At 39.7% G+C, this 26,194-nt stretch overlaps 2 protein-coding genes across 2 annotated transcripts; both read right to left on the minus strand.

Moving 5' to 3' along the window:
* Nucleotides 1-41: 41 nt before the first annotated feature.
* tgm8 (transglutaminase 8) lies at nucleotides 42-10,972 on the minus strand. Its single transcript, XM_044022970.1, has 15 exons — nucleotides 10,854-10,972; nucleotides 7,830-8,000; nucleotides 6,969-7,223; nucleotides 6,752-6,870; nucleotides 6,322-6,450; nucleotides 6,024-6,201; nucleotides 5,079-5,214; nucleotides 4,430-4,539; nucleotides 3,919-4,034; nucleotides 3,452-3,578; nucleotides 3,133-3,296; nucleotides 2,198-2,372; nucleotides 1,942-2,108; nucleotides 1,431-1,564; nucleotides 42-1,325 (listed from the first exon to the last, which is right to left on the minus strand). The coding sequence occupies exons 1-15, from the start codon at nucleotides 10,876-10,878 to the stop codon at nucleotides 1,178-1,180; spliced, it is 2,154 nt and encodes a 717-aa protein (XP_043878905.1). The 5' UTR covers nucleotides 10,879-10,972; the 3' UTR covers nucleotides 42-1,177.
* A 2,334-nt stretch (nucleotides 10,973-13,306) lies between these two features.
* ccndbp1 (cyclin D-type binding-protein 1) lies at nucleotides 13,307-21,098 on the minus strand. The gene is made up of 11 exons (XM_044023028.1): nucleotides 20,933-21,098; nucleotides 19,760-19,819; nucleotides 19,439-19,518; nucleotides 19,054-19,135; nucleotides 18,074-18,170; nucleotides 17,681-17,754; nucleotides 16,739-16,815; nucleotides 16,193-16,452; nucleotides 16,056-16,116; nucleotides 14,187-14,233; nucleotides 13,307-13,895 (listed from the first exon to the last, which is right to left on the minus strand). The coding sequence occupies exons 1-11, from the start codon at nucleotides 21,018-21,020 to the stop codon at nucleotides 13,787-13,789; spliced, it is 1,035 nt and encodes a 344-aa protein (XP_043878963.1). The 5' UTR covers nucleotides 21,021-21,098; the 3' UTR covers nucleotides 13,307-13,786.
* Nucleotides 21,099-26,194: the final 5,096 nt, after the last annotated feature.

Here is a 26,194-nt window from a genome sequence, read left to right on the forward strand (position 1 = left end):
TCTGCTCAACGCAAACATGTGAGTGAAGAAAAACAAACAAATGACTGTTCACTGTAGTTTAAATGCAGCAGTCCCCAGTTTTATTTATTTTTTTGATATTTTATTACGATTACATTCACACTCATTTTATAGAGACATACAATCATAGAGACCTAGCCATCATTCACATCCCTGTAGTTGCTAATTTCCAATACCATCCCTGGTAGTACTCAATACAACAGAATTAAAGAGGTTTTTCAAAGGGGAAAGACCCACACAGTGATGAGTTAAAAAAAGAGAACCCCCAGCATCATAAAATAAAATGTTAAAAATGAATAAACACAGATCCGTTGAACAATGAAGTCAATCTCGTTAGAAACTACAATATACCACCAAAAAGCTGAGAGAAAAGCTCACATTTTCAACAGCCCTAAATGCACCACAAGAGAGATAGAGCACAAGCGGTTTGGTTTCTATTGTGGAGAATGGAGATCAGTTCAAATTCTGACTGCAACTGCACTACACTGTGTGTCCAGCAGAGCTCGCTGTGGTCTGAGAAGCTGGGGTAAGATCAGTGAAGAGGATGACAGGGCTGTTTTGATTTAATTGATGACTTTTTATGAACACGTGTCAGTTATATGCACCACGTACGAGTTCATATGCATGCATAAGTTGTAAGGTTTCTGAAGTCGTCAAACCATATGCAGGTGCATTTCAAAACTCAACACTGAACTAAACTAAAAAAGCGATTCACATTATTTGGATTCACATGTATTTTCATGGAGTCATAATTGAGTCTTAAATTCCAAAGAATCAATTTATAATTCCTGTAATGTCTTGGCATGTTACAGTCATAAAAGCTGTAGATGGAGTGGCAGAGTTGTGGTGCCATCAGTGACCACTAGCAAAGAGGCACAGAGAAACTAATTCAATGATGGTAGCCATTTGATCACGTTTTGGATTTAACAGCTCGCATAGATAGCACTTGGATAAGATTTTTTTCTTTGTCTAATGCAGTGGAATGGGAACATTTGCAGATTTTCAATCAAATCGTGAGCCCAAGAATCAAAGCTGAATAAAGAGATTTTGCATGCACGTATCCCCAACGTAAACTAAATAGTTTCAAATGTGATCATTAAAGAAAGAAAGCTATGCAATTGATGTTTTGTTTCAGATTGTTGCTCAGCGACACTGATGTCTAGTCAGTGACGTTGACAGTGCAGGTGCCCTTGATGTCTCTGAAGGTCTTGCAGTCCAAGTCGACCAGGAGAGTCTTCTTTCCCTTCCTGTAGGGAATGAAGTGGACTCCGATACGAAACTGGCATTTAGGAGGAAGGTCTGGAAGCCTGTAAGTATCATGACGATTAAGGTCATACTGTATGCGTCGAGTTGATTAATAGTTTTAGAATAAACACTTTGTTACATGAATGTCATGTAACACACACACTTACTTGGTTATGGTCTCGTCTCTTAATAGTCCACTCCCTGACAGAGTCAGTTTGCAGTCCGTCAGTATCTCGTTTGCTGGGTTCTTGAAAATGACGGCCACTTTTACATTTTTGTGGAATTTGACCTCACTGGAATCCTGGAACACAAACATCATAACACATACACTCAGCCACCTAAACAACACTACACAACTACCCAAGAAAAATTGCCAAAATAAAGCTTAGGCACAACCAGCACCTGGTTAGGCTTAGGGAAAGCTCATGGTTTTCGCTCATTGCCTTGAAAATACTATAAAACATGCCAGAAAGTCCTCACAAGACTGCAACAATGTGCAACAAATCCTCAACATTTGGTTTCAGCCTGGTGTCGAACTGGTCTCCAACTTTGCTGCTTGGCAGACATCTGGCTTGGTTACACACCACCACTAACCTACTGACCTGCCATTGATAATTCTGCCTCAAGCGACATCACTGTTAGTGATATATCAGGATATAAACAGTTTGATTTTTTTACCACTTGGATGATGATGGGAGGTTCGATCAGGACAATGTCGTCTTCAGCCAGGTAAACATTGCCTGGCTCTTTCAGGTCTGTGACCATAGCTGAAACCTTCATGCTTTCACCCTCCAACATCGGTTTGTGGTAGGCCAAGAACGGAATCAGGATAGGAATGGTGAGATCTAGAAGAGACATAGGAAGAGATTTAAGAGGTTTACTTTACATTACATTTTTAACCCTTGTAACCCCTAGTATGCAAAAGAAGAGTTACCTTTCCCAGGCTGCAGTGTCTCTTCCTTTACGTCCTTCTGGAGGTTCACAGCTGGTGTACCATTGTGTCTCATGACCTGAACACTGATCGCGATCGACAGTGGCCTGGCAAAACTGCTCTCGCTGTGGAGCACCAACCTCAGGTTCACATCCTCACCGTTCTTCGGCTTGGCTACCTGAGAGATGTGGAAGGAAATTGACTGTATGTTAAGTCTTTCACTGACCTTTCCCACTTACAAGGGTGTCAGCCATTCAAATTATGTGTGATCCAGACCAGCACTATAAACAGCCCATGGAAACTTGAGATGATCAAGGACAAAATCTCAATTGGGAAGGAGACAAGATGATGACAATATGATCCACATTCACACCACAGTTAACATTTTCCTGATGAGTGTATGTCTCGGTCACGAATTTCAGGTCTTCATCGATACAGCATGTTGCCCATTTGGTAAATTCAGAATCAGAAGACCAGTATTTGTCCTGGTTACTCCAAAATGTAAGAGTAAAAGACAACAGAACATTTTGGTCCAATTTAGAGCTAAGTAAACAGTAAAACACAGCATGTACTGGGGTATGGACACTGTGTGATTGACAGGTAGTACCATTCAGCATTAGTGCAGTGCTAACCCCCTTATCATAGCATGAACCCACACATATTTGTGCCGACACTACATGTCATGTGAAATATTTGTATCTTAGCATCACATCATGTGAGACTGTGTGTGCCTGTCTTATAACCATCAGCTCCCGACGTATGTTGTTGCATCTGTAGAAATATGAAGGGTGAAAATCTGGCCACGTCACAATAAAAACAAAAAAAACAAATACACCTAAAGCAACCCAAAATGACCCTGGATGAAGAAAAAGGAAATGACATTTATTACAGTCAAATAAAAAAGGGAGCTCAAACATATTCAAGCTTCTGTGATGTACCTCTTCAAATCGCATGGTCAATGGGGATGGTGGAATAATGACATCTGGGGTTTCTTCATCTGTACCTCCAGAGGTATCATCATCCTCACTGTCCTCCTCAACCTCGTCACCCTCCTCTAACTCGAGGACGGCGTACTTGAAGGCAGCTCTCTCCTTCTTTGATCCTATGAGCACAGATTCGCTTAGTCACCTTTATTCAGTTAGTCACCTTTATTAAAATCTCTGACTTTGTTAATATCTTTGTAAATATCTCTGACCTCATACAGCAGCAGTTCTCAAACCTGCTCCTGTACAGTATGAACACCTGAAGTGAACTCACCCTCTTTGAACTTGTATTTCTTTGTGATGTATTTCTTCTTGTTGCTGCCGACACACTTGGTGACCAGGGCAGCGCCAACTCTTTTGGTATCAGAGAAGATCTGTTTTTTTGATCCGTCAGCTTTGACCTAAAAAAAAAATCAGATTAACTTGGAATATGTTTTAATTCATGACTAAATGTCATCCTAAAGTGGTCCTACTAACACTACTAAAATCCTCTTAAAAAGTTATTTCACTGCCAACTTAAATAGCCCCATGACAACATATGTAATATTAAAATACATGGAATGGAAGAGTTTGTAGTGATTATTATGGAATGAAAAACAAGTTCTGTAATAACAAAGTAATCTGTTGTCTTGTATAGTGACACACATGGGACATTTGTATGGAGGTTTTGTTTAACTTCAGTTTCAGGATTATTACACCCATATTTAAGTATCATATTCATGTGGTTATCTGCTCACTGACCAGCCAGTCAATACAGTCTGCATTAACTTCAGCGTAGACAAACGGGGCATCATATTTAAGGTCAACAAATCCATTCCGTATGGCCTTGACTGAGGCTGGACCACAGCAGTACAAGCCTACACAAAAAGGAAAAACAAATGATCTGATCAACCCACCCATCTGACCTCGCAAATCTGTTGTGCAATGACAATAAAAAAAAAGATCCAGCTGAAAATGGCGATGATGATTTTTGGTCTAACAGAGGAAACTGTAGTACCCAGAGAAAACCCATGCTCACACAGGGAGATGCAAACCCCATACAGAAAGCTCACAAGTAATCCGAATTGCAGTAATATCACAGGAGGCAAAACAATGTCACTGAGCTGCATTGCTATAGGTGTGGAGTGGAAATATTCCAATATACATAGTGCAGATTGAGGTCAGCATTTAGGAGCAGAAACAAGGTCATCAGAATAAGGAGGAAAATGTGTCTCAGTTTAAATGAAAAGAAAAGAAACAACAGAGTGTTTACCGTTGCTCGCCTCCTGTGGTGTTGGATCCACAACTTGCCAGCCATCATATTTCCCATTTTCTGCCAGGTCTGGACGTTTCATCCACCCCTCCACCCACACATGGAAATTCCTGAAACACAACAGAGCATTTAGGGTGCGTAGCAAGTCAAGACACTCAAAAGCACCATTGTAGATGAGAAATTGATCAACACTAAAGCTGTCCTCCAAAATGGACAACCATGTTGATTTTTATTGAAAGTTGGATTGAATTAGATTGTAGTCTTTCTTCTAGTCGCTCTTTCTTACGAGTCACCACACCTAACCAATAAATACCTTGGCATCGTCCTGGCAAAATAATTCACTTTTGAAATAGCTGTGGTTATGAAGCTCTGAGATGATAAATGGCCTATTTTCTGTAATCTGGCATAAAGATTAAAGTGATTTACTTGCCTGGTCTGTAACGCAAGCCATGACACACCAAACTGAGCAACCAAATCAACAGCCTGCCACTGCTCACAACGACCAAGACGTTTTAGGCAATGCCAAATGACTTTTACCTGAGGCCTGATTCTCTTCAACTTACTATATGTATAATAAAATTCACTGAGCCGATGAGATGTGACCTGGCACATGAGAGATGTGTGTATAACAGATGTTGTATGGTCTCACCAAACACTGTCAGGGGAATCTTTCTCTGCAACACCATAGTCGGCGTGGTATGTGTCGATGATCAGGTTCTTGTTGGTGTCATGGGCCGACTCGAAGTTGGTGACAACGCGGCAGGGGATGCCCAGAAGACGCATCACTGTAACAGAACAGCAAGTTTGGAGTCATTGCAGTATGGACAGACCATTTGGCAGTTTCTTACAGCAATAAGCAAGAGCAAGCAGACATCAATACAATTGGTTTGTTTTTATTCCAACACGACTGTGCCCCAATGCACAAATTAAGAACTATAAAGTTTGGTGTGGAAGAACTTGACGGGCCCACACAGAGCCCCTTTGGGATTAACTGGAACAGAGATTGTGAGCCAGGCCTTTTCGTCCAACATCAGTGCCTGACCTCATCAATTCTCTATAGAATGAATGGACACAAAGTCGCATAGAAACACTCCAATACGTTGGAGGCTGTTATAGCAGCAAAAGGCAGACCAACTCCATATTAAAGTACTGTATGTGTATTTGAATAAAGCATTACAGTCACCGTTGGTGGAAGGGTCAGGTGTCCGAATACCTTTGTCCATATAGTGTATTTTGGAACAGTGTTTTGATTAGCTTACCATTAGCCATCTCAGCATAAAGGTTAGTGGCTACAGAAAAATATGTTCACAAGAATGGGGACAGATGGATGGACAACCAGAAAGCAATTTCTCACAGCCACAGTTGTCACTGGTGTGGATTGGAGGTATAAAAGTTAAATTCAATGTCTGCAATCACAAGTGGACACCTTTAAGCAAAGAATGCTCCAATGATGATTTCTGAGATATGATCATTCAGACCACATTTAGAAGTGGTCTCTGTGTTAAGCTGTGTTAAGCACAATTAATGATCATTTATAATTGCTTAGATATTTTTTTAGCATAATATTACGTTCTGTTTTGTGGTTTTTCGTTACCTGAACACATTACACCAGCAAACACCCAGCACTGGCCATACTTGACTGGGTGGCAGTCTCTATTAAACCATCCCTTAAGGATGGCATGGCTGCCATTCCAGTGAGAGGGTGAGAAACCGCCCTCAAATGAAGAACCCCAGCTTCCTTCCAGGACGCCCGAGTCATCTGTAGAGTTGATCTGGAAATACACACGTTTTTAATTCCTTTGCTTTTCATTCTGTCACACAAATAAGACAAATATACTGATAGCACATTCATGAGCACTTTCAAAGTTCTGCTATAATTAAAAAACAATTACCATGGCGCTGACCACACGACTGACGTAGATAGGATCACAACGATCGCCACGATCGGCAGCTGGGTCTTCAATGTGTTTGACGCTGCGGTCCAATATCTTCATACAAATCCTCACCATGTCGTCTTCAAACTGAACAGAAACATTGCTCTTTTAGCAAACAGACAAACTGTCGATATACATCGTGACAGGGTTTGAAGAGGAGTTGTGGCTCCTGTGTGTCATGGAGGTTAACGATTCAAAGATTTTTTACTCCGTAATTCTTTATTCCACAGTTTTCCTCACATGTTTTCAGCCACTACTTTCTAACATACAGTGTATAATGTGTGAAGAGGAACAACTCTTTGACTTTAAGAATCAGCGTCACTGATCATTGTGTGGCCTTTATCTGTGGATAATGCAACAAATGTTAAGTTCAGCAGTCCAGGCATACCTGTCCAAAGTCCCAGGAAAGCGGAAAGTGGTACATTGCACTTCCTCTGTAGATGATCCCCTGTTCATTCATGACATACTCCTGTCTTTCCTCCTCAAGAGGGAGAAACACTGAGTCATCTTCAAAGACAGGGGGATAATACAGATGCAGGTGAATGGTATAGAACTGTTTATTTACTTTGCATAAATTAAACTTTTTAAGAACGTGATAAACCTACCAGCACACCAGGGGTTAAAAAGCACTGTGGCTATTGCCAGCAATGTTTCTTCGTCCTTGTATTTTATGGTCAGTATAAATTCTCCTATGGGAGTGTCAGCTGCTGGAGTAATGGCCAGATGCAAGATGCCCTTTTTTGGGTAGGACTCCTTTTTAAGCTTTATCTTCCACACCGCCTTTGCTGATGTTGAACGCTGCACATTGTCTGGGATACCAAAGTACGAAATTGTCCCACGTTCTTCACACGGCTGAACACCTGGAGACAGGAGGAGGGAGCCAAGCACTCATGGGTAAATACGTCGATACATCCATACCACAACCATCCAGAGCATGTGTGTAGGTTACTTCTACTACTTAATTACAAAATTCACATATCTGTACTTCACTTTGTTATTTATTACACTTGGTCCTGTTAGCATTACTGTTAGCAAAGATGTACACACTGAACACTGTAGTGGGTCTAAAAAGTGCGGAATTAGCGTTGCAGTTTCAAGCTGGTGGGCACGTAACAAAAAAAAGAGTGAAGATATTTCTCGACTCAGGGGAAACTGAGGTTGGGAAGCACAATTTTTTCAAAAATACTACCCTCATACATGATTCATTAAACATTACTCCTTTAATGTGCTTAATTTTAGTACCATATGTTGGCAACGGTGACCTTCACCCTCTGTTTACTTTTGATAATTGTCTCTCTACTGTTGATATTTCCAGGAAATTCAAGTTAACAACAGATTATTTCAGTACAAGTACACACATCATTTGAATGAACAGTAGCTAACCAAAAAAAGGACATTAGTACCCCTGTAGTCAAAAGAGCTGGCAGTTATTGTTTTACTAAATCACATAACTTTTGATGACTGACCAGTCAGTGCAACAACTGTGAGCGGGTGACGGTCAGCGTGGAAAGATTCTGTCAGTTTAAGGAACACAGTGAAGGGTTCGCCTCGTCTCACGATCAGCTCCTTGTTTGTGATTTCATTGGTGCGGTGTTTAGCGTTGTTGCTCTCGATCTTGAGCTCCACTTCCTTAAAAACTGTGAGGAAAAAAATTAAGCATAGTAAATCTCTCGAAGAAGAGAGACATCAAGCGTGGACAATGTTTCCAATCAACAAATACATTGACATAAATGACTGATAACTGTTCCCATTGTTCATTTATTACAATACCTTTAAGTCAGATACAATTTTAACTTTCCAAACTTTAACTTTTCTCACATGCAGACTTTTCTGTAGAAATGTATTTTGACACTGTGAAAGGGTGAGCAATCAATCCAGGTGTGTCCTCATTAATCTCATCCAGTGTCAACTGGGATTGGTGTGTGATTATAGTATTTGCACTTGATGTTAATGTGTTCATTTTAATCCTAAATTGTTATTTATGTTGATGGATAATTGAGCACTTTTGTTGTGAAGCGAAATCTTTCGAGTGTTACAATGGAGCCCAGCTGTAATGACGAAAGATATGCAGGTTCTGAAATAAAGAGGACTTTTTATTAATTAGCACTCAATTTTTGTGTCACAGGAAAACAATAATATTTGGGAATTATTGATAGTAGGCTCATGTGTTGATCCGAGTCATGATTCAAAGTTTGGGTGTGCCTCAGAGGATTTTCAGATTAAAGTGGGCGTGGTTGCTGTAGAGGAGGATATGTTTGTTTTATACACGGCATTGGCACATCTATCTTGCAAAAGAAATACATGCTGAACAAAATGTTTCAGCTGAAAATGTTTACTTTATATAGATTTTATCCTTCTTTGCCAACAAAGTAATACGACGTCCATCAACGGGTACAAAAAACGCCATTCCATTTAGGGCTGTATTCTAAATGGATACAATTCTGGTGCTGAGGAAGTCGTGGATAAAAAAGGCGAGGTGACCTCAAAGCACCTTAGCAAACTGGCTCAGCAAGTGAGTCACTGTGCTGGCTCGTAATGTAGCCAAACTCTCGGGCAGGGCTTGGTGCAGAGTGGGAGGACGGTGAGAATAAATAAACACTGTGCAAAATGGCACCAATGTGAGGTGATGTAATGAAGAAATATGTGTGTCAACCAGCCAAGTCAGGACAGGAGAACGATTGTGGTTCAACAGATCAAGGGGAACGAGAGAGAGACAGGGCAATGAGTTCTATATAGAGCTTCCCATTAACCTAAACCCAATGTGCCTGTCTTGTGAATGTGGGAGGAAGCTGGAGTAAAGCAGAAAGACTCGAGGACATCATGTGAACCTGAATGAAGAACCCTCATGCTGTGAGTTGAGAGTTCTTATTACCACACAATGAAAAAAATAGTAAATGTCCCATCTTAACCCACTGTAATTTAACTTGATGTCTGGATGCTTTTTGACCAGAAAACTCTCCTCAGATACATTTGGACTTGGAAATAATGACATTCAGAGACCATCCTGGTGCTGAGCAAGTTGTGGGTCATTTTTAGAAAGTTTAGTTGAGGGTGTGGCCGTCAATAATTCATCCAAGCAATGTCACCGCGTTGGCTTGAAACTCTCAGGCAGGGTGTGGTATGAAGTGGGAGGACGGTGAGAATAAATAAACACACCATAATGTAAATTGGCACCAACCTACAATTATGTAATGAAGGAATATGTGTGTCAACATGACAAGACAGAAAAGGGCCATTTAAGGACACAATTGTCTTATCTAAGCATCTTTGGATGACAACCAGAACACATGTCAGACCTCTGTAGCAAGTAAATAAATGAAACAATAAAATCAAACTTGGACACAGACTCCTTATAAGTATTGAATATTTTGGTTTTGGGTTAGTTATGACAGTCATAATTATATTGTTGATCTTCAGGGAATGTGTGCACAGACTCTAATATAAGATAATTAATCCTATGATGAGGAAATTCGTCGTTGCATCAACATGACGGCAGTAGCAGTGTGAAAGGACAGTAACAATTACTGTAGGCCCATAAATGCCGTTTATATATACATATATATACAAAAAGTATATAAAAACGCAAATGTGTATAATAATGTGATTATTATAATGTATAATGTATTGTGTACGTGTTAACAGTGCAGTTACTCTCATTTGCAGGTCCCCCAGTCAGAGGTGGAAAGTAACAAATTATATTTACTCACATTACTGCAGCAGAGTGGTATTTTTGTGCACTGGTACATTCGTCTAAGTCATTTTTGAAAGCTGTACTTTTACTTTTACTTAATTTTTGTCCAAAGCACATGATAATGAGAAGAGAGACGGCTTCATCTGTGAGCATCAATGATGTCCCTGTGGGTGCCACTGTATATGATGCTGATGATTATCTTCTCTTACCAAATAAATACCACCAGCTTTGTTGTTTTTATGTCTGTCATATTCTGTGATCATTGGTATTTGGACTGGAATGATGTGACTAAGAGCTATATATAAGCAAACCTTCATTGAGTCTAACTCAAACAACATGTGTTTGTAATGCTCAAACAAGAAATGTGTTATTTGATAGCAGTATGGGTTCTTTTGGCTTTGGAACCTCCTAAAAAAATTATTTTGGTGATTTTGTGTTGAAATACTTTGCTGTTCGAAACAGATTATTTATCTACAGTTACCCCACCCACTCCACAACGGTTGGTTTGCATTTCTTCCCAAATGTTTTATATGCTGCATGTAGATATAAAACACTTTTACTCTGAGTAAAGTTAAAAGTAGTAGTATAGTTGCATACTTTTGTACTCACTTTTGTAAGTCGCTTTGGATAAAAGCGTCTGCTAAATGACATGTAATGTAATGTAATGTAATGTAATGTAATACCCACACGTATTTTTGTTGCAGAAAACCTGCTTCAACAAGTCAACACCTTTGGTAATTGCATTTACTAACCAATTTACCTTTACAGGAAAAATACAAACGCAAAGTGCCATACTCACAAGACATTTTAACTTCTTCCGTCATTCTTCCAGCGCTTTCTCTCTCTCTGTCCCTCTCAGTAAAATGCAATCTGGCTGGTACTGAGCACCTCTGACAGGTAACTCGGCACAGATGGATTTTTTTTTTAAATACCTGTCAAGCCCCACCCTTTATCAAATTCATGTTGATAATATCTAGGTAGGCTGGGTTGTGAACTTGTGGGTGTTGAGCCGTTGGTTGCAATCCTTTGAAGCATGTACCGTACATGAATTGTGCAAATGTATTTTAACACCGTCATCACGTCAAATAAACAACATCACTTTTGTCAAAATCAATTGTGTGAGCCAGGTATCTGCATGATGCTTCGTTGAGTCACATGTTGTCGGGTAAATATTCATAAGGGCGTGGGATTGTATGAGTATGAGATACTGTAACTACTACAGCCGACTATACTCTCCCTGTGTACCTCTAACAATACCTCAGCTAAAGTACTGTCTTAAAGCTGCAGTGCATAACTCTTGCTGACTAAGCCTATCAGCTCCACACGAGTCTCTCTTTGTGTCGTTCAGTTTGACAATGTTTTGTTTTCGTGTTCCTGCACTGCACACAGAGCGATGCATTTCACCTCATGACCGAGACAGTCATGAATTGGAATGAGGACCAGGAGTTGTCCTTTTCAGAAAGATCTGCAGGCTAACCTGAGGAGTGGGCAACACATGAAAAGTACTAATAGTCCTGCTCACGGAGACAGACTCTGTGTGTCTCTGTGAGTCAAACATTCACTGAAGCATGCTGCAGCGGCGCTACTTTTAGTGTTTATTGCACGTGTCTCATTTGTTTGACATGAAAAGTCATAAACATGACTGTATATTTATTGTCTATACTCCAAGAACAACAAAGGGTTTCCAACTTGGAACTACTCAACTGTGTATTTCCAAACGGTGAACTCAGAGGTGGCATCACTCCAAGTTCTGAATTTCTATGTAAATTACATGCACCACTCGGCTGCATTTCCATATCTTACACCGAAGTCTACAAACAAAAACAGCAATAGTAGCCCGTAGGACACAGGAGGTTTTGGTTTTACTGCTGCCGTGATCAGTAATTATACTGTATGTTACTTGGTATTTCAAATACAGAAGTGACTAAATATCAGTGCTCTCTGCTTCCTGTAAGTCACTGTATTTGTGGACTACACCTCCTCGACAGAGGGAATTGCAGAATGTGTATTTTACTCATTTTATGGCTGAATGTTGAAAAGGTGTGTGTGTTTGGGTGGGATTTGTTTTTCAGTTCAGATTAGTCTGAATTATAGTGAGAAACCTTAATTGCAGTGTTTTTTGAATTAAGGGTGTAGGAGGCACCTGTACACTACACTTTGAATATTTTCAGCACTTTACCAAGCAGACTCACTTTTTTTTCCAGATCTGCCGTCACTCTTTCTCCAAATAGGTAGAGTCGTGTGCTCAACAGTCTTTAAAAAAGTGCTAAACTATCCATTTATTTTTAACCTTTATATTTGTTCACCTTGACAGTTCCTAAAGTTTCTCATGTGGCGGTTACTCCTCAGCCCCCCAAAAAGCAACATTCACATCACATTAGGATGATTATTAATGAATCACCTTCTTTGTTAAATTCCTAATCTTTTGCCAAATGTCTTATTAACACCGTGTCTGTTGTGTGTGTTTAGCTTGTCCCTTCTTGTATGTGTAGATTGACAGATAAGGAAATAATTTTTCAGCTTCGCAATATTTAAACAGTGAGGTCTTTGTCAGATGTGCAAACCCTAATTCATGCATTTGTAACATTGAGATTTGACCATTGTAATATACAAGAACCAAAAGCCCTTAATTGGTTCAATTGGAGGCGTAGAGTAATTTGAACATGTCACAACAGTCTTTTCTACTTTGGCTCTCTGTTCGTGTGAGATCAGGTGTTGAGATGCTTCTGTTGACGCTTACCGATCAGATCTCATAAATTCCTTTTTCGCCTTGGGCTGTCTTCTCATAAAACACAGGGCTCCTGTCTGTTCCCAGGGTTAATAAGTCAACTTGTCATAGGTGTTTTTACTTATTGTGCCCTCTTCTTGTGGAATAATCTCCCTGCGGACATAAGACAATATGACTTTCTCACCATCTTTAAATCAAAACTTAAAACTCACTTTTTCAACTTTCAACTCATTCATAAGCATTCGGATGATTCACTTAGGTTGGATTTCTTGTCCGATCTCCGTCTTCATGACATCTCGATTGTTGCAACCAGTAGTCTAGGTTATCCTGGCGACCGTAAACTACCTACTAATTGCCCCCATCTTAGACCATGAGACACCTGCCTCACATCTTTTCAAGTTTCCTCACTCGATGTGAGAGTCTAAAGACAGAGGCTGTCACTTGCTGTCCAGACTGTAAAGCCCTTTCAGGTAAACTGTATTTGTGATGTTGCACTATGTAAATAAAAACCGACATGACTCAACTTAAAAGATTAAAAAAGCTTTGTTTGCCATTTAATTTAATCCAGTTTGGATAATTACAACTGCTCATTAGGCAGGTTTTGTGTGGGTGTGTGTACTTGAAAGAATGTGGAGTAGCCAAATGTTGAGAGAATTTTTATGTAACAAGATTCTGTTGAAAAGAGAGGTCATGTGGGAACAAGTGCTTTTTTTTATCGTTATTAAGGTTAACGTAGGCGTTGAAAAACATTCTTTGCACGTTTCCACCAGCTTGACTTGACTCGTCTGACCAATCAGTGGCCGGCAGCCTCACATACAGTAGTATTGCCTCAGCTTGCTTGGAACCTCGCCAGATCCTGCTCCTGTTACCAGGTACTATGCTAGTGGGCAAAAGTTAACTGGGCTGTGCAACAGCGTGTCAAGCCTGTGGAAACACGCCATATGTAATGGAAACGTGGCTTCTGATACTAACTAGTTAATAGCACACACAAAAGCACACACACACTAGCTGTCCTGCTGAATATGGTCTCTGGCTTTCTGCAGATTGTGATCAACGGCTCCATCTAAGAACTGAACCCAAGTAACCTCTGATTCCCCACACACATGACTGGACCTGTAGACAGAGAGATGGGAGATAAAAGAAAAGAAAAATTATGGAATTATTGTATTTTCAGTCTGACAAAGTACACCAATGAGTTTGGCTGAAAAGATAAACAGACACACCACCCACATTTCTTAGACCACACCTGAGAACGTTCTCACCCATCAGGACTGATGCCAAAGGTTTTAATCATTAATCAATCATGTCAACACGCACCTTCACTCATCACCTCGTCTCACTTTTCAAGTTCCACCCCAGTGCACAGTGCATGTTACTGGTCATGATCGTGTAAATCAATGTTACCTGATAATCTCCAGGATTTTCTTTAGAAGTGCTGCCAGTTCAGAAACCTGTAGAGAAACACATGTTTCATTTATATATTTGTTTATTTTTCATTTACATATTTTTGAAAACATTAAAGCTGCAGTAGGCAGGATCGCAAGAAAAATCGTGTGATTAGACAACCGAAGACAATCTCTCGACCCCTAACGGCTCACCCCAGAGCAATGTTTTACTGCAGTCTGCAAGTAAGGATTATTTTCAAAAGTGATTATTCTGACTGATTAATCAATTAGTTGCTTGGTTCATAAAATGTCAGAACATATCTTTTCGAGGTCATATGTTCTAAAATACCTCATTTTGTCCACAAACCAAAATTATTAAATTTTTTGTGCCAAAGAACTCGTAAAATATTCACATTTGAGAAGTTGAACAGTCAGAGAACTAAAAAACAAACCAAAAGATAGATATTCAAAATAGTTATCAATCCTCGCAGCCCTATATTTATTGTGTTTATTAAACTTTTGTTGAGGTTGCTTTGCAATGCAGGCAGCTGTTACCACTGCGGGAAAAGCAATCTTTCTACTGAAGGGACATGTAGCACACCCTCTTTTTTTGAACGGCTTTCCGATTGGTCAAAGTCTCTCATCACAGACCACATTTCACCAAGACTGGAAACAGAGTCTAGAAGAGGTGCAGAGGTCTAGTTCTCTTTCTCTCAGATTCACATGATGCTGAAAGGTAATTATGGATTTCTTGATCAATAACGCCACAAATCAATTGCCTTTCATCGCATTTTAACTCATGATATAATCGACGATAACAATATTTTGATCCATTATAATCAATATATTATAAGAAAATCGTATCACGATACATCACTGTATCTGTAAAGTGCATACTTTGAACGAGTTAACATTCTCTCACTGCAGTCTGCCATGAAAACCATGGTCCACTACAGATCAGACCATCCGCATTCACTTTAACCATAACGTTTGGATAACGACACGAGTCATGGTATTCGGTGACAGCATATTGATGATCAAATCTCCCCAGAAAGGACGATATAAACTACTGTGCTGAGTGAAAAGTCTTAGGCCACCATGAGATGTATATTTTAAGCAATGCTATAATGACCTTATCAAATTGGGGGTGGAGTGGCTCAGTGGTTAAGACCGGTACCCTATGTGCGAAAGACATCATGGTCGCAAGTTTGACTCCACCCCTGGCTGATTGTACTCAATTCCATTGTAAGTCGCTTTGGATAAAAGCGTCTGCTAAATGACATGTAATGTAATGTAATGTAATGTAAATTACCTCTCACTCTATCTATGAGAACACAACCAGGAAATATGTGCAGTAAATAAGCAGGCTCAAGTGTCTCATTAGACTAGAATAATAGCAGCGCATTGCTAGCTCCTTTATGCTTGATAAACAGGTAATTCATGCCCTTGTTACCTCATTTACTTACTTACTGTACATGTTGTATCAGCTTAACTCAACGGAAGCTTGCTTGTTTAGTAAACGTTGCATATAACCAACTTTTCTTCATATCAAAATGCCACAAAAGACCACAAAATGATTTCACAAACATACAATCTCAAAGTCTTTACTAAAATAAAAAAAAGCTTGTGGTGGCCTAAGACGTCTGCACAACACTGTATTTCCATACCAATGTTTGCCCCCATCCCTAAATGGTACAGGATACAGGCAAATGACAAACAAAGGCTGAGAAATCGTGAAAAAAAACTACATTAAAAATAGACATAACCTAAACTAGTCACAGGAGACGGAGGAAACCACTCTACGTCGTCATGCTAGTTTTATGGTGCATCATTATGGTGTGAATGCAAACTGATGCTATTGAAACTATTTTGACAAAGTATATCTTACGTTGTTTTCTACCCCACTGTAGTCCATGGGTGGGTACAGGCAGAGCGCCAGATCATCAACACTGGGGAGAAAGAACAGTTTTAGTCAATATTTCTTGTCACTAAAATAAAAGTGTGTGTGTGTGTGCACGCGCCCACCCAGGACTTATTTCCTTGGTGATGCAAGCCAGATCGTCGAGCTGGGACAGATTTTGAGGCGTAGTGACATCACCATTGGATTTAACGGCCGACATCAGCTTCCTAAGGCATGCCGCTGATGCCTTCATCAGCCCCTGGCATGGACTGATCACACGCCGGTCTTTGTCTGACCAGTGTGTGTCCTGGTTGCCTCGAGGCTCCTCCCCGTCCAGGTCGTCATCGAGGATGTCATTGAACGGATCCTGTGCCTCAGATAAGGCCTAGAAGGAGAGGAGAGGTGATAATTGCAGATCATGTTGCAAGACTCTTTAAATGCATGTTTCAAATTAAGTTCTTCAGACCTCATAAATATATGGCCTATTATTTAAGAATTAAAGCCAGGGTCAGTACGTTTGGAAAAGCTTGAAACAGTTAGTGACAGACAGGAACATCAGCCTATCATTTCATGTGAACTGAATAAAACCATAGGTTTGTTATGTCTTTTCTTATTTCAAACAACATAAATAATAGAATTTCAACAAACAAAGTGTGTGTGTGTTTGTGTACCTGTTCAATTTCCTCTATGGCATCCTTGACAACACCCATCTGAGCAGACAGAACCACCAGCACTGCTGCTTTATTATCTGTGGAACACACACAAGTCACACCACCAACTCAATACTCACAGTATGACTGACATTCATAATAAGATGGGCAACAAATGTTACTTTTTAAGAATCAATGAATATTCAAGTTGTTAACCTGTCATAATTTAAAGTTCATGAAAAAATTCCCATTGTCAGTCCTCAGATGACATCTCCAAACGAAGTGACAATAAGAGAAGTGAATGCCATTTGTTGCTGTGTGTGTATATTTAGATATTCAGTATATTGTTTTAGTAGGGCTGCACCGATTAATCAATTACTCGATCAATCGACAACTATTTTAATAATCAATTCACTTCTTACATAAATAAATCAAGCTCTCTAATTTTTCAGCTTGTTCACGTTATTGGTTTCTTTGCACCATATAACAAATAATGGTTTGTGCACTAAACAAGTCATTTGAGAACATTTCAAGGTTTGGGAAACAACAGTGCAATTATTTCTCAATCATTTTATTGGAACGCAGCCAGAAAATGTGGATGCAATTTTAAACTGTGTGTCCTACATTTAAAACAACACTAGAACAAACCCTCTCTCTTTGAACTGGAGCGGAACCTGAACCAGTGTTTGGTAAAACCTGTTTTTGTCCAAATGTATCTTCTGTGAAAAACACCAGCTATATGTATTTTCCTCAAAGTCTCACCTTTTCCATTCACACAGAGACATCTCAGTAAATATAAACTAGGTCCCTACTATTTTTAATAATCAAAATTTTGTAACTTAATACATTATCACCACCTGCAGGTTAAGGTCCGAACTACTGCTGTCAAACTGTAGCATTGAGGTGAGTGCAGGTGGGAACGGCACCTTAACTCGTCTTTTCAAACCAGTCGAATCAACTAACCTTTTGGCAACTGGGCAAACTGGCTGCAGGTTGACCACACGCTACCTGTAGATGTCAACTGTTCCTGAGTCAGACTAGAGGAAAGAAGAGGAAGAAAGGCAGAGAAAGTCAGACAAACATTAAAGAGAGAGGGTGCAATCTTTCACAAGGACACAATAACCCACTTTTTTTGCAACATGCCAGTTTTCTGTAGGTGCCTTAGCAGAAGCTATTGTGACCCAGTTTACAAAATTAACCATGTCAAGATCAAGTTAAATAATATATGATGCACTAAATAATATAACACTACTGTGCATGTTTCATTTAAGTTCTGTTTAGGAACATTAACTTCAACATATTTTAATATCTCACGTAACAAATAAACTGTCTTTCTCTTTCTGTGTGTGTGTGTACCTCTGCAGCGGTGAGCTCAGTATGACCTCCACCAGCTGTGCAACACCCTCCAGAACCTCCACGGTTGCGTCTCTGACCTGCTGTCGCAAACTAATACCTGAGGAACAGAGAGGAAAGATGAGCTAAACACAGTGACACAGGATGACCTCTCCTTACTCAATGCCTATTAACCAAGTGTTGCGGTATAAGATGGCATTTAATTTTCAAAACCCATGGTGGTTTTATTCATTATAATTAGTATTATGTTGGCTCAAATGTTACTGTAGGCATAGATGTATCACAATTAATTTGCCAAAGAAAATCCTTGGTCCAGTTGTACGATAAAGAATTATATTTTCATTACAATTTAGACGTGGATGTTCATTTCACACAATTCTGCATGCAAGACCAGTGTTTCTCTCAAAATTATTCAAATATATAAGAAACGTGGACTCCCAAGATAAGTGCATCCCACACCGTGTGATGTAAATATCATCATCTGCACATGTCTGGGGCTCAATGCGCCAACATACGCAACCACCCCGACATCATGAGACGTGCACACGCTCCATTTAGCACAACACTTTCCAGTCCAGTTTGTTTTGTTTGATTGGTAAAAAAAAGAAAACAAAGAAGAAGATAACCATGGACACTTGCATGAGGTTACACAAGGTGCTCAGCCAGTACCTACACAAGTTTAACACATTGCTCAAAAATCCAAGGACATACAAATGGGGGTAAACTCCTGGTGAGAAATTGCAGGTACTGGAATGGAATGTGTCACAAACACGTGTGAGGAAACAGTACACTGACTCGGACGTTTATTTTAGTATGAATGGAACTGCAGGCATGTATGCATAGATGGAAATGCATTGCGACACTCTGCATACATGGAATAAGGACAGTATGTTTCAGCTCTTAGGCAATATTAATATGAACTGATAAACTTATTTCACTATGAAACAAAACAAAAGTCAAAATCAGTTGTGACATGGTGTTACCTTGGCTCTTAGGTAGCCAGTAAAACACTGTGGACAGAGTCAAGACACTCTTCGTGATGGACTCGGCCAACTTCTCTCCATCCTACAGACAGTGGAGGAAAGAAAGGAATCTGGATAAAAACAGATTTATTTAAGCTGAAAACACTTTGGCATTGCTTTATAATGCTAAAAGGACCAGTGGATACACATCTACTTTCTTTACTACAGAAATTCCCGAACCTAAAAAATGGTAATGGTGTGGTTTAAAAACAGCCTGATCCAGTGTGACGTCCAATTACTAACAGATTGCCAAAAAGAGTGTGTGATGACAGGTTATGTTCACTAAATGCTGTGTGTGTCTAAATAGTAAAATAAGAGCTTGTTACGAATACAACAATTATCTGACCTGTTGCGATGGCAGTGGGGGTTTGGAGAAGGCCAGGCTGAGTTTAGTGGCTTCATGGGACATTGCCTTCGCTGCCTGGTCTGAAGACAGAGGAGACATTTATATCACTTACAAAATAAATAATTTAAAGTATGTCTTAACATTTTATGCATGAATCCGGATAAAAAAATGGTGTTAATAAATATAAGTAAGGCTTATAGATAGATAGATATAAAGGCTGGTTTGTTAATGGAGAAATAGCAGTAATAGTCTCTACACTGAGAAAGGAGCAGGATAGTGTGGTGGGGGATTGGGGGTTGGTAATAACAAATGAAACTCAACTGAGAGTGTCCCAAAAGTTGGAAAGGTTGAATGCACCGTCTGACTCATTGGACTCTCCATCTGTGGTGGAAAATGAACATGTGATTGGAAACATCTTTCACTCTTGCAGGTTAAATTCATGAAAACATACAATACTCAAATGCCAAGTTGGTACCAAGTTGGACCACCTTTTGCCTTCCAAACTACCTTAATTTTTCATTCAACAAGAGCTTCTGATCGATTTTTACATGACTGCTGCAGTTTAAATGCACAATGAGTCTGCTTTATTTCAAACTATATCCATCTGTAAAAGTTAAGCTTTCATTTTATATTCTGTTGTTGCAGCTTGCTTATTTTAAGTCACTATCATATATTGTATTATCTAGCATGACTATTACCAAATACCTGTGATTCTCAAAATGTGTTATACCAGTATCACCAGAGAAAATATTTAGCTCTCCAATTACTACTGTTATAACAAACATTAAAATACAGTATACATATATGACACATATGATAATTTGCTCTCTTATCACCCTCACATGTACTTCACACAAGGTATACTGAAATTAGGCTAAGATGAGCGAGTGATAGCTCTATGACTTGAATTATTTTTATTTAATTAATAAAAAAATATGTTATTTGTTTCATTTTCTATGCACTCTGGTCAAAAATACATCAGCTAGTACCACCAGAGGAAGCTCACGTACCACAGTTTGAAACCAAGGCCAATAAATAAAAAACAAAACAAAAAAATCCAGTTTCATGGTCAATGCTGAGGCTATTTGTGCTGTCGAACCTGCCTTATGGTGTCTTTCTAACGTTTGTTTACCTCATCTTTTAGAAATATCATCATGGATTTAAACGAATACAAATAAAACTGTTCCTACAAAATACGAACTTTGTGAACAACACTTTCGTTTTAACACGTTTTATCTGATCCAGTGCAAAATTGATAACTACATTTTAACTTGATTTCAGAGAGAAACAAAAGAAAACAATGTGTGGTAATAAGGTTTTTACTAGAGTGTCATACACGGACCAACCCAGTACAATAAAACTGGAATTAGAAACTATTTTAATACACATTACAACAAAAACGCCCATGCTGATGTTAGCTTGCCGTGGCTAGACTTTAGCATGTTTGTAGACTCCAGATTTCGTGCTGCGTCACATCTCATGTGTGCTGTTTACCTCTGACTCGGTCTCTAATGCACTGTATGGAGTTGAGTAGGTTTCGTAAAGGCACAGAAACATTTCCAACAGAGTTATCGGCGCTCATCCTGGCTACAACGTTTCCACAGCTCGGTGTCACACGCGTGTTGTGGAACTTAAAGAAAAGCACAGGATGTCGTTGAACCCCGGACTGAATTGACCGAGACACGCATAGTCGGAGAAGAAAAAAGTGACACAATCGAAATTGTTGTGGTCATCTTGTCGTGAAGTGGCAGTGCTGCTCTAAGTGTTGATAATAACATGTACTGTATTTTAAACATGTGGTTAAATGAGCATTTATTGATGTGTTTATTTGTTCAAACACTAAATAACGGTGACGTTGACCTGCTTTGGTCCCACTGTGTGTGGGGGGGTTTGTTTCATGCTCTCCTACACTTGGTTAAAGTGGTTAGAAAAAAATACAGGGTTGTTATTACAAATTAATTAAAGTGTGCCAAATACATTTATGCATACATTTTTTTTGTTAATCTTTTTTTGTCTGTTGTAGTGTTATACAGTATATATGTTTGTGTGTGTGTGTGTGTGTATATATATTCTTTGTCTATCTCAAAGATGCTCAAATGCCTTACAGTGTTGTAAATGAGTTTAAATAAATAAAAATAAAATGTGCGCATACTCTTCAGTCTCACACGCACACCCACGCACACCCTCACCCATCCATCCCCTTCTCACTCTCCCTGTCTTACTCCTTCTGTCTCAGACAGCTTCCCCTTTAGAATGAAAGGAGGATGTCAGGGTAGGAAGGCAAACAATTTGATAACCTCCTTCTTCCCTCTCTTCAATAATTTCATTTTTAGTCTCCCCCCATGCTCTTTCAGGTGTGATCTGTGCAGGGAGTCACTGTCTAGACAACCGATTATACAGAATAATGAGGGTGAGTGCGGGTGGGGTGGGGTGTGCATAAAAGAGGAAAAAAGAGGGAGCATGATGTGAAGGAAAGAGAGGTGCAGAGTCAGACAGACAGAGAGTGTAAGACAAAGGGGGAGGGGGTAGCAAGCAGTGGGAGTAAGAAGAGGAGTAAAAACAGGGGATTCAGATACTAAGAGAAAGAAGAAAAGAAAGAAAATCTCACACAGACTTAACATCCCTCAGCTGCACAGAGACAGACGGTGTGTTAGGAAAACCAATCAGTTACATCTGGGGTTTACTCACTGTTTGTGTGTGAGTAATCAACCATACCAAAAACTTCTAACACACACACACACACACACACACACACACACACTGGTTTCTGTGGTTACTTTACTAACTCTAAACATACACAATTCAAATTAAATTGAACCACTTCGTCAGAGGTTCTGCAATAAATAAGGACTATTATCTTGGTCCTGACAAGGTCAGTGTTTATGCAGGTCCAAAGGAGGTAACAAAGAACACACACACACACGCACAGTCAGGGAAGTGCTCCAGCAGACAGATACTCTCGCGACAGAGAAGCATCTTTGAAAAACAAGCACAGTGAGACCAGACGAGAGCTGACAGAGAGTGAGTAAGCAAGAAAGTTAGATAGTTAGACAGACAGGAGTGACACAGACAGTAGTCCACTTGGACAGAGAGACAGACAGCCGGGCACCTCCTCTCAGCTAGGGGCCCCTGGCAGTTCTCTGTTTTGCCCTTCCTGTTGCAAACACCACAGAGTGGAAACCTCTGTTAAATTCTCGCTCTTGGTTTCTGACTGACTCAATGGAAAATGATTAAATTAAAGTGTTATTTGCTTGAATGTGTGCATGTTCTGGTCAGCAACATTTGTTTTCAGTGCAACACCGCCCTGAGATGGATGAACAGCATAGTGGAGAGCAGGCTATCTGTCTGTCTGTGAACAGGACACAGACAGAGAGTGATATGATATTGACAGACAGGTGGATGGTGAGACAGTCTGACAGACAACTAAGAAGCATCAAATCTGTCACATTGTAATCAGATTAGTCTGATTAAACAGTGGTACTAAACACACACACACACACAATCAAGCCATCAGTCTACTTGCCACTGTTCAGGTTCAAGTCATAAAAGCACGTGTTTATCTTAAAGTAAAATGGTGAAAAGTGCCTTTTCCCTCTTTTATCATTCTGTTAATCTTTTCCCTTCTATCGTTAACTCATGCCTGTTTTTTGCTGCCCCTCTCTCTCATTTTCCCTCTTTGTATACAACACAGCCTCATCTTGACAGAGGACATTTCTAATAGTCTACTGCACCTCGACTCACAAAGGGGTGGTGGGGGGAGTGAGGGATAGATGAGCGAGGAAAAGATGAGAGTAAATGGTGTAGAGAGAAGGGAAGTCAGGAAGACACACAGAGAGAGAGAGGGTGAGATAATGAGATGACAGAAGGAGAGAGAGAGAGACAGGTGGATTTGTTTTTCTTGCAGGGTGTTGCACAGACACAGACACAGACATTACCTCACACAGCTGCTGCAGTGACGGGAGAGGGTGACAGAGAGAGAGAGAGAGAGAGAGATTGTGTGTGTGCGCGTGTGTGAGTGAGTGTGAGCATGAACCTGTTAATAATATCCTGAAGAACAGATTTTTGGTCAAATGTCAAAGCTTTCATGAGAGAACAGGAAGATTACTTTAAACAAGATTCAAATCCACTTTGTGAAACTGAAAGTGGGCGAGCTTGAAGTGTAGTTTAAGTGTAGTTTTGCAGTGCATTGGAGGCTAGTATTTAACCTAGACTGTACATCTATGTACTGCAGGTTAAAGCCATAGACTCTAACATAATACCGGTGATGTAGTCTGCTGGTTGCAAAAAGGACATCCATTGTGAAGTCTGGCAATTTACGGTTGTCACCTGCAACCAAACACCTTTTGAATGATATTAGCTGTCAGTCACACTATTGTACACACACATTATAGTCTATTTATTCTAAATGGGAACACACATAACAAATATTGACATGATTTTCTTGTGAAAGAGAGCCGAAAACCATTAACTCCTTCGGAAAATGTTAACTGACATTATAAATAGAATAGGAAGTATAGACCAGATTCAAATGTCTCTTTGCAACTAGTGGACAGATCCATCCGTCCCCCTTAGCTTCACTTTTCAACTCAGAAGGCAGCTGTCCATTTTGAATTTTTCAAATAGCTTAAGATCTTATTGAACTCCAATGAGTTCCTGTCCCTATAGGGGACGCTGTAGCATCTCCATAGTCCAGATTTAACCCTCACTGAACATTTATGACGATGATTCACAGACTGTTCCCATGAAGTGTGAGAGTGCTCGAGAAGATCCACCAGAAACAATAACAACAACACTGACTTAGCCCAGGTGTGCAGAGTTTGTAGAGACTTGACCAAGATGAGTGGAATTTGTCCCTTTTGCCAAAGGGGCTTCTACTGGATCAACATATTGGGGGTAGTATGTGTAAATTAAAAGTTGTTGTCACGTAGACGAACAAATAAAACTCTAAAAAGCGGAAAGCTGGCGTAGATACCGTAAGAAGGCGATCAAAATGACCTAATTCCGAGCAGTAGCATTATCACGAGTTGAGTCAGCAAAGTGATTCACAGGAGCCCTTTGTTTTACCCCAATGATCTTTGAACAGATCTTAATGATACTTTTCAGTCTGGTTCTATCTTTGAGTGAAAGATGATAAATAAAGCAGCAGATAAAAGGTTACAAATAATAATTGCGTGAATTGAGTGAACTGAAAATGGATTTCTGACCTCTGCTGGACGCCTTTTATTGTCAAATTTGTGTGAGGGGGGCAAGTGAAGCCAAAATTGTTGATTATTCTTTATCTGAGTTCATGTGTTGGTTTGTTTGTTCATGACACTTTGTGGACAAAGGGATAATGAGCCACAAAAGGAAGTTGGCTGAGCTAAAAGGCTTCATTAAATTTAAGGGCACTGTTGGCAGTGGTCAACACTTACTGCTGAATGTCATTGTAGTTGATGAATGCTGATACGACAGTTTGCTATAGTGTAATGTAATTTTAAATTCAACAAATTGCATTTGCAAATGTATTCCGCTGCCATGCAGCAGGACAGCCAATTGCCCGCTCAAAATGTATTAAATGTCATCAGTACTAAAGCATCAAAGTTTCCAAAGAATGTTTCAGGAAAATTTTGAAGAACCATTTCATGTTAATCCCATATGACTGTAAAACCCCCATCTGAGCTGTAAACCCTAATCCTGACTGTGGTCTTAACTCTAAACCCTAAAGCTAAAGCAAAAACACGTGGATGTCAGGACCTACGTTTTTTTTTCTTCCCTTAAATATCTGCTCTTTAGAAGATAGTTACTTCTCATAAGCAAAAAAAACAACAAACACACAGACAGGGCACAAAATGCAGTGACGGAAGAGTGGGATTGCACAAGTCTGCAATTTTTCGGTACAAGGCTAGAGACAGATTAGTGCTAGTCTGTCTGTCTGCTTTCAAAGAGAAACATGCTTAATCCCTGTTTAATCCACCTGCAATGGTATTGGCCACCGGCTAAGACTCTGACAGCAACTAACCCGAATACAGGCTTTACATGCAGACTACCACACACCTGGGTTGAGAGACAACAACACAGAGGGACAAAGAGTGAGGAGAGAGAGATGAAAAAAGAAATTATATCTGTTGTGTCAATTCTGAGACTGTCTCACTCTCTAACAATGCATGTCTAATTGAATTAAAATGAAAAGCGGCAGAGGAATGAGTGGAGAGGAAACTACAAAGCCAGGGATTTGGATGATGATGATGATGATGATGATGGAGTGGGAGGAAAAATAGAAAAGATGAGGAGAATCCAAAAGAGAAAACTATCATTATGGGACCTGATAAGAACTTGAAGGAAAAAATAAAATAATACCGACACAAAAAGAGTGTAAAGCAGAAACCAGGGAGGTTAGATGACTGAAATAAAGAGGAAAGAAAAAAGTCAGCTCTGCTCTCAATAAAACGGTTAGTTTCAATTTAGTTTATTTGACATATCAAAGATGGAAGACATCACCATATAAGATGTCAAGGATATCACATTTTGACATGTCACAGCGGGAAAAGTGTGAGTTTATGTTATCATTTCCAAAATCTTGCTGTCATGGACACCAGCTCACTGTCACACTCTCTCAAGTGTCCCATATCTAAATGGCACATTTGCATATTGAATATTGTTTCTGTGCATTTCACTCACTGCTCTCCCTCTTATTTCAGGTCACTTCAATTCCTGCCCTCCTGCGTCTTCTCAACCCTGTGCTGATCGTCTGCTTTGACCTATTTAGTCACACCTGCA

Source organism: Solea senegalensis, linkage group LG4, assembly GCF_019176455.1.
Source record: "Solea senegalensis isolate Sse05_10M linkage group LG4, IFAPA_SoseM_1, whole genome shotgun sequence".
NCBI lineage: Eukaryota > Metazoa > Chordata > Actinopteri > Pleuronectiformes > Soleidae > Solea > Solea senegalensis.